Source organism: Belonocnema kinseyi, chromosome 2, assembly GCF_010883055.1.
Source record: "Belonocnema kinseyi isolate 2016_QV_RU_SX_M_011 chromosome 2, B_treatae_v1, whole genome shotgun sequence".
Taxonomy (NCBI): Eukaryota; Metazoa; Arthropoda; class Insecta; order Hymenoptera; family Cynipidae; genus Belonocnema; species Belonocnema kinseyi.
The window spans coordinates 149,662,023-149,672,005 of record NC_046658.1 but is presented as its reverse complement, the minus strand read 5'-3'; the positions used below and the strand labels follow the sequence as shown (position 1 = coordinate 149,672,005).

The window sequence follows — 9,983 nt, the reverse complement described above, 5'->3', positions numbered from 1 at the left end:
CTGGTAATTTAAAGAGATTTTTAAATTGAATTTTGGACAATTTGTGGTATTTAACCAGAAATTACCTTTAATATTATAATAAAGTACCAAATATTTCATAAATTTACGGAAACTTATAAACTGCTTAAAATGAAATTTTAGTAAATTTATGGTAAGTTACCATAAATTGCATGTAATATTATCATAAATGACCAAAAACTTAACAAATTTTCGTAAATTTACAAAAAAAAATTTAAAATTGAATTTTGGGCAATTTATGACAAGTTACCATAAATTTCCTGTAGCATTACCATAAATTACCCAAAATTTCATAAATTTCCGGAAAGTTTCCCAAATTAAAAAAAAATGGAATTTTGTGAAATTTATGGTAAGTTACCATAAATTACCTGTAAAATTACCATAAATGGCCAAAAATATCCAGAAATTATTATTAAATTTACAGAAATTTATAAAAATGATTAACTTAAAATTTCTGTTTATTTATAGTAATTTACCATATTTACCTAGAAAATTACCATAAATAACCAGAAAATTTAATAAACTTTCAGAAATTTATAAAAATGTTTAAAATTGAATTTTGGGCAATTTATTACCACAAATTACTAAAACCTTAATAGATTTTCGGAAATTCAGAAAAATGTTAAAAAAATGAATTTAGGGTTGCTTATGGTAATTTAGCATATTTACCTGTGAAATTACCATAAATGACCGACAATTTTTAGGAATTTTCAGAAATTTATATGCATTTTTAAATTGAATTTTGGGCAATTTGTGGTAAGTAATCAGAAATTTATGTTAAGTATTATTATGGATTATTAATGAATTATTTATTTATTTATTAATGAATTTCCGGAAATTTACTAAAATGTTTTAAATCGAGTTTTAAGCGATTTATGATAAGTTACCATAAATTACCTGTAATGTTATCATAAATTACCAAAAATTTTATTAATATCCAGAAATTTGTAGACATTTGAAAATGGATTTTTGGGCAATTTGTGTTAAATAACTATAAATTACCTGTAATATTACCATAAATTTTCCAAAATTTTATTGAATTTTCAAGAATTTATAAAAATGATTAAATTTGGATTTTGTTTAATTTATGGTAATTTACCATATTTAAAAAGAAAATTACCATAAATTACCAAAAAATTAATTAACTTTTTTGAAATTTATAACAATGTTAAAAATTAAATTTTGATTAATTTATTGCGTATCACCATATTACCTGTAAAATTGGCATGAATGACCAAAAATTTCCATAAATTTCCAGAAATATACAAAACTTGTTATTTTACTTTATGGTACTTTGTACTTTATTGTACTTTATTGTACAGGGTACTTTATTGTAATTTACTATATTTACCTGTAAAATTATCATTAATGACCAAACATTTTCAGAAATTTCCGGCAATTTATAGACATTTTTAAATTGAATTTTGGACAATTTATGTTAATTTATGATAAATTACCTGTAATATTACCACAAATCACCGAAAATTTAGTAAATTTCCGGAAATTGACAAAAATGTTTTAAATTAAATTGTGAGTAATTTATAGTAATTTACCATATTAACCTGTAAAATTACCATTGATTTCCGGAAACTTTCATAAATTTACGGATATTTATAGATATTTTTTAATTGAATTTTGGCCAATTTATGGTAATTGACCATAAATTTCCCTTAAAATTTCCGTAAATCATCCTTCTTTTATTTGGAATCTAATATGGGCTGAATTCATGACTACATTTCGAGAAATGTCAGAAATCATCCATTTGTTATAAAAAATATCGTATGCGCCAAGGGGGAGAGGGAATTTTCCGACTTTTTTTCAGTACTCGTCAAAAAAGTCCCTCTTCACGCCCTAGGTGCATAATGTACTATTTTCCATTTTTTCGGAACTTGGCTTCTCCTTCCAAAGTGTAGTACAAACCATGTTTTCATCTTTACGATTTTTAAACATTATAAATAAATAAACGTGTTTCGATTTCAGACGGAAATCAGGATGAAAAAATATGTTTAACGTATCATGATTTCAGAAATGTGAGAATCTCTTAATGTTTCAAAAAAACCGAATTAAATAAGTGTCTATTTTTAATGCTTTAAAAACTTTGTCTTCAATGCAGTTTCCAGCCATTTATGAAGCTATGCTGGTAGACAAAATCAATATTTTCAACGAAATTTCAATACTTTTAAAGCAATAATTATTCAAAAAAAATTTAGAAACTTTATACAATAATATTACACTCAAAAAAAAAATGTGTTTGTATCAAACAAACATTTTTTTGACCCCATAGGGGTCGTGCATAAATTAAGCACTTTTTTAGGTGGGGGGGGGGGTCCTATAAAAACGATTTGTTCCTGCTCTCATTAATAGTAGTTTTTTAAAAAAAAATTTTTTTCTTTTCGACCAAAAATTTGTTTTGGGTAGAAAAATCAAAATATTGGGTGAAATGTTAAGGAATAATTTTTTCAGTTAGATTCAATCACTTTAGTTTGAAAATTTTTTTTCTTTGCTTGAAAATTAATTTTCATGACTAAAAATTAAATATTTCATTTTTTGTTGAAAATTGATCCTTTTTAGTATAAAATTCATCTTTTTGGTTAGAGGTCTCATAAAAACTTGCAATTAAAAAATTCGTTTCTTTGGTTGGACTTTAGTTTCTTGAGCTATTAAAAATAAATCTTTTGAACTAAAAACTCAACTATTCCATTTTTGGCATAAATTTATCTATTTTGAAAGAAATTTTATCTCTTTCGTTAAACAATATTTTTTTACCTAAAAATTAATTTTTTTAAGCGGAAACTTCACTGTTGTATTTTTTAGCAAAAAGTTGATCTCTCTGATAGCAGTTTTGTCATTTTTTAGTAAAAATTGAACTGTCTAATTAGAAATGAAATTTTTTTAGTCAAAAAATAACTTTTTTGTTAATGATTCACATTTCACTGTTGAAAATTAATTTGCTCTGAAGATAATTTCAACTTCCTTCTTTAATATCAAACAGTTTGGTAGAAATTAAAATATTTCAACGAAAGTTAAACTTCTTTTTTAAAAATTAATTTTGTTCTAGTTGAGGATTCATTATTTTAGTTAAAAATTATTTAATTTGGTTGAGAATTTTACTATTTTAACGAAAATTTGCTTTCCCTTTTTAGTTAAAAATTATTTTTTCAAACAGAAAATTAAACTCTTCTACTTTCTTTTGAAATTTTCTTTAATTAAAAAGTCAACTATTTGGTCGAAAGTTGAACTACTTCCTTGAAAAATAATTTTATTAAGTTTCATAATTTTGATTAAAAATGTATTCATTTTGTTGAAAATTAATTTTTCTTTTTTATTAAAAAACTATTTTTTGTTTAATTAAGCATTTTAACTGAAGATTTAAATATTACATTTTTTGTAAAAAAATTGATATATTCTGATAGCCATTTCATTTTTTTGTTAAAGATTATTTTTTAAGTAAAAATTAATGTTTTAACTGAAAACATAACTATTTAATTTTTTGGCAAAAAGTCACCTATTTTAAAAGAAATTTCACCTTTTTTTGCTAAAAATAATACTGCGTCTAATTAGAAATTACCCATTTTCAGTTAGAATTTAATATTTTTGTTGAAAATTCATATTTTAGGGTAAAAATTCATTTTTTCTTAAGATAATTCGAAGTTTCTTATCGAAAATAAAAAAGTTTGATAGGAAATCGAAATATTTAAAAAAAAGTTAAACTACTTTAAAAAAAGTTAGTTGTTTTTTAGTTGCAGATTCAGTATTTTTATTGCAAATTTCTCTTTTTTAGTTAGAAACTCGTCTATTTGGTTCAATTTCTGTAGGTAGAAAATTAATCATTTTCGCTGAAAATTCGTTTTTTTTGGTTAAAGATTATTTATCTTTATAAAAATTAAGTTTTTGAAACTAAAAATTAAGCTGTTCTATTTTTGGGAAAAGTTTAACTTATTCTGACAGAAATTGATTTTTTTTTGGATAAAAATATAAATTTCTCTTCATAAATTAACATTTTTCGTATAAAAATTAGCTTTTTTTTTAAAATTCACATTTTAATGTAGAAAATTTATCTGTTCTGAAGATAATTTGTACTTTCTTCAAAACAATAAAACATTTTGGTAGAAAATTAAAATACTCGAATGACGGTTGAAGTGCAGTTAAAACTAGTTTTTTTTTAGTTGAAGATTTATCATTGTAGTTAAAAATATATTTCTTTGGTTGAACAATTATCATTTTATTTAAAAATATATATCTTTGGTTAAAAATTTGACTTGTTGTTTTAAAGACATTTATTTATTTTTTCGTCTTTTTTGGTTGAATTCGACTGTTTTTTATTTAACTTAAAAATATTTTTCAGTAAAAATATGAACGTTTGAATTATCTGTTGATAATTAATTTTTTGGTTAGAAATCAAACTCTTTTCTTAAAAGTTGAAGTAACTAATTAAGAGAACATTTTTTCGTGTGAGAGTTATATTTGAGTTAAAATATAATCTCCTTGGTTGAAAATTAAACTGCTCTCAGAAGTTTTTTTATGAAAATTAGTACTTTTTGGTCTGAAAATTCAAAATTTTGGATGAATTTTTTTTATTGGCAAAAATGTGATTATTTTCAATATAGGAGGGGGGGGGGCAAACTAACGGACCCTAATAAAGGGAAATATTTGGTTCAAAGCTTCAGAAAAAAACTTTACGTAATTTATGCACGATCCTATATAAAAGAAAAACTTTCCGTAGTGTATTAAGTAATAAAAAAAAATTTTTGCGGTTTAAGACACAGAGATCATTGCTATTTTACGAATTTTATTCCACAAATCCATATATACTTAAGCCGGAAATGAGATTATTTTTTCAATCTCTAACTGATTTGCTCGAAATCTAAGGAATTGGCGAATTGTTTATCATTCACGGAAGTCTTTTAATGGGTTCACCAACGATAACAATTTTTGTATCTTTGGACATTCTGTGTCTTGCAGCACATTTTTCGCACAGTTGGGCAAAAAAAGGTTTCTCAAAAAGATTTGTTTAAAATAATTTTTGAAATTTGAAAACTTTAAATTTTAAAAATAAACCACCTTAATTTAATGAAAGTAATTATATGTATAAAAAACTTAATGAAAGCTTCTCAGAAATAATATCCAAAAAGTTACAACGTTTAAAAACTTTTTTGTCATTTTATTGTTAACAAACTAATGAAAGAAAATGCTATTTAAGCGCTAAAATATTAGGAGACCCCATATTTAATTTATTTTCGAAATGCTTGTAAAAATAAGCCTGAGTTTATATTTTTTAAATCAAGCGTGATTTAATGTTATAAACAAATTTAATAACAAAATACATATTTCAGTCATTTTTTATTTTAAAGACCTTTCTGTTAACAGAGTTAATTCAAAATTTGCTGATGATACAAAAATTATAAGACTTTTTTTAATTACTGGTAACAAAACAGACATATTACTTTCTTTCAAGAAAATGAATTAAAAGTAATACATTATAATTGTTTAAACAAATAAGGGCAAGCACGGCATTACCATGTATTTCCACTCGTTTCGAGACATTTTTTATTGGTTTAAAAATTCTCGAAATTGCCACTGAAAATTTTGTTTTAAAAAAAGTTAATTTTGAAATTTTGTAAACCATTCTTATTAAAATAATTTTAGTTAAACAGTTATTTAGTTTAAATATAAAAATATTTTTTAATCAACTGTTAGCTTTTGCGCTATTGATAAAAAAGCGGAATGAAATCGTTAAAAAATTGGCTAGATATGAATATTTTATAAAAATTGTTGATAATTTAAGTGTTTATTGCACCTTAATGAAGTGTGATGATGAAAGAATTTTTCAAAGGCGATTACAATTTTTCTCCGTGGAAAACCAAAAATGTCCGGTTGAGAATTGACGAGAGTTTTTAATTGTTTATCTAATTTGTTATGAAAATTAAAGATTACTTTGAATTTTTCATAAATAATAATTAATTATTGAGTTGTTAAATTGTTAAATTAAGTTGCTAAATAATTGAGTTATTAAGTGCCCAAGTATTGTTAATGTTGAAATAGCACATTCACTTATTAATTTGGCAATTAAAAATAAATCTTCTTTAATGTTGTGAGCGAGTAAATTTATCTTTTTAAGATCCAATTTTGGATGAAATTAAGTCATCTTCAGAAATGAAACATTCTTGATTTTTTTCAAAGATTTTAGAACAAAAATGTAAGTATTAAAATTTTTTACTCTGAAATTCTGTTGCTGTTGTTTGTTCATAAAATAAGTAAAAATCTCTATTGAATATGATTTTTTAAAAGATTTGTGTACTATATTTATAATAACAAAGCTTCAAATATCGGGAGCTTCAAAAAAGATGAAAGTGTATAATTTAAATAAAAAGAAAATAATTAATTAACTTTTAAAAAATCTCTGAAATCTGATGAAAATAGTAAGCTCTAGACTAATTTGTCGAGAAAAACCTTTTTTGCCCCACTCTCTCTCTCTCAATTGGGAAGGCTCATGAATTTTCTCACGCTACATTTACTGCAAAATTGGGGGATTCCCATTGGGCAGATTGTTTTGAGGAACTGAGCCGATCGTGGGCCGATGTGACGCTCCCAAATCGGCATGCTGAGTTTCACGATGTCTCCTGAGATCAACCTTACGTTGAAAGGCCCTTCCACAAAGCTCGCAGGCGAACGGTTTGAAGCCTGTGTGCTTTCGAGAATGCGTTATCAGGTTGCTGCTCTGCGAAAACGCTTTGCCGCAAACTTGACACTTATGTGGCTTCTCTCCTGAAAATAAGAACAATATTTTTATTTTAGTTCAATTTTATATGAATAAATAGATGCTTTGTCACACTGTTCAGTTTCATTCAAAAATTGTTATTTTTTGGATAGGGAAAACGATCAAATAAGATCGGATCAGATAATATAGAATATAATATGACATGATATGATAGGACATGACAGGATACGACAGGATAGTGTAGGTTATGATAGGGCATTTGGTATATAATATGACATAATAGGATATAGTGGGAGATGATGGGATATGATAGGGCAGTACGTGATATGATAGGACGTGATGGGATATAATAGGGCATACTAGGACATAATAGGACAGTATAGGACATAATAGGTCATCATAGGACATTATTATAAATTTAAAACAATCTCTAAATTTCAGAAGTTTTGCATTAGGGATCTGCTACTAAACTTGTACATTTTTTGTCAGCTGCAAGATGTTATTTAAACTTTAACAACTTCTTGAACTCCGAAATATTGTTGGAACAAGTATTAACTTTAGAGTAAGGGTATTTTTATCATGTTTTCTATGTTTAATATCTCTTTTAAAAAGGGAAACCTGGTAGCATCATTAAGAACTTTGAAAATTTCCAAGTGAAAAAAAAAATTCAGTCAGCCAGAATAAGTGTCTACCAAATGTATTAATTAAATGAAAAAAATAATCTCAATAGATTTTCAGAAACTCAAATTAGACTTCTATATTGAGTGCGAAAGAATAATTTGAAATAATTCATTCAATAGAATAAAAATACTGAGCGGCCGTTTTAATAAAAAAAAGAGATTCTTGGTAATTTCCCGGTTTTATCCCGATTCGACAATTTTTTTTACGGTCAATAAAATTAAAAATTTGAATTCATAAATTATAAACTCTTAAAAAATTGAAGTTTAAAAGTTTTCAAATTAAAAAATGTTGTATTTAATAAGAAAATAACTTACACCTAAAAATAAACAAATGTTCTCTTTAGGATAGGGAAGACGATCAAATAAGATCGGATCAGATAATAAATGATATAGTAGGACATGATATAGTAGGGCATGGTATGATAGGCCATGACATGATACGACAGGACAGTGTAGGATATGATAGCGCATGTTGGTATACTATATGACATAATAGTATATAGTAGGACATGGTGGGATATGATAGGACAGTACATGATATGATAGGACACGTTGGGATAAAATAGGGCATACTAGGCCATAATAGGACAGTATAGGACATAATAGGTCATCATAGGACATTATATGATAGGATAGGGTTGGTTTTATTATCAATCTACAACATTCTCTGAATTTCATAAGTTTCGCATTAAGGATCTGCTACTAAACTTTTACATTTTTGTCAGCTAGAATATGTTATTTAAACTTAAACAACTTCTTGAACTCCAAAATATTTTTGGAAAAAGCTTTAACTTTAGAGTAAGGCTATTTTTATTATATTTTCTATTTTTAATATCTTTTTTAAAAAATGAAACCTGGTAGCATCATTAAGAACTTTTAAAATTTCCAAGTGAAAAAAGAAGTCTATAAAATGCTTTGATTAAACAAAAAAATAATCTGAATAGATTTTCAGAAACTGAAATTAGACTTCTATATTAAGTGCGAAGGAATAATATGAAATAATTCATTCAATATAATAAAAATACTGAGCGGCCGTTTTAATCGAAAACAAATTCTTGGTAATTTCCCGGTTTTAACCCGGTTCGAAATTTTCTTTACGGTCAATAAATTTTTAAAAATTTGAATTTTTGAATTCTAAGCTCTTAAAAAATTAAATTTTAAAAGTTTTTTAATTAAAAAATGTTGTATTCAATAGGAGAATAATTTCCACGTAAAAAATAGAAGATACTAACACTTTTCAATTGGACAATTTTAAATGAAATTCAGATCAAATGCAAGAACTTTTAACTTTTCAAAATGAATGATTTCAAATATTTAGATTCAATTCTAAAAATATAAATCCACGTTATCATTTTCACTGTTCTAAATTGAAGAATCAGTGAACTTTAACATTTTTAAAATTATATTAATTTACACAATTTCAAGCTAGAAACGTTAAAAATGAAACAAATCCATTTTTTTCAAACAGAACACTTTTAAAATTAGAAGTTAAATTGTTTTCCTCGGAAGTATTTTTAATATTATTGAAAGGATTCAATATTTTATTTCCAAATCTTGAGAAATCTAGAAGTTGTGTTAACTTTATTTAAGTTGAAGATTATTCTTGAAATTTTTTCGCAAATGCGAAACATCTTTTGAAATGAATATAATTTTTTCTACAATTTTCATTAACTCCTGACAATTAAAAAAAAACTCTTTAAGTTTTCCAGATTCTTGTTCAATAATTTTGTAAATATTGTAAAATCTTTCTGAATATTCTTTTAAAATAATATTTCAAAATTATAAATTATTTTTAATTTTCCTACCCATCTTGCGAAAATGTTTTTATTCTTCTAAAGCCTTTCGATATTCTTATCAAGTTTTACTTTTTTTTTTAAATTTTCAAAAATCGACATTTTATTTTTAATTGGGCTGTGACGATTAGCACAGGAATTTCTACACGAATAGCCGAATTTTGTCCGTACACAGTTAGTTTAAATTTTTTAAAATCATTTTAAGTTTTGTATTAATTTTAAATCTTTTAAAAAGTTTTAAATACCTCTTGAAATGACTTTAATTTGTTCTACAAATACGATGAGGGCTCGTTCAATATTTTAAATCCTGTAAAATTTTGTGGAATTCCTTGAAATATTTTTAAGCTCTAGAAAATTCTTTGAATTCCTATAAAATCCCTTTAAGTCTTTACAATATCCTAAAATCTTTCTAATTTCTTTTTTGGAATACCTTGATCTATTTGAAAATTTTTTGAAATATGTAGAAATACCTTCATTTGTTCCACAATTTTTTCAAACTTTTGAAAATACCCTAAAATACTTTAATTCCTTTTGAATTCGAAATTATATTATTTCTTAATTGTTTAAAATCCGGAAGAAAAATTAAGAAAAATAAATTCTGCAATTGAAAAATTTCGGATTTTTGAACATTGGTCAAAATTATGTCGTACCTCAAAATCTTTGAAAATCCCTATAAAATTTATAAAGCTCTAATTTGGTAAATCTGTGGAATAAATTTAAAGTATTAAAAAAATTTCTAAAAACCTTTGAAATCCCTTAATATTTGTGAATAAA

The 9,983-nt window shown here is 24.9% G+C and overlaps 1 protein-coding gene across 1 annotated transcript in view; it reads right to left on the bottom strand.

Annotated features, from left to right (window-relative positions):
• Nucleotides 1-6,529: 6,529 nt before the first annotated feature.
• The window catches only part of LOC117167998 (zinc finger protein 287-like), a 95,672-nt gene continuing 92,218 nt past the window's right edge, over nt 6,530-9,983 (bottom strand). The window contains exon 6 of the mRNA XM_033353309.1: nt 6,530-6,783. Coding sequence (XP_033209200.1) covers nt 6,530-6,783 — 254 coding nt within the window. The remainder of the gene's footprint in view (nt 6,784-9,983) is intronic.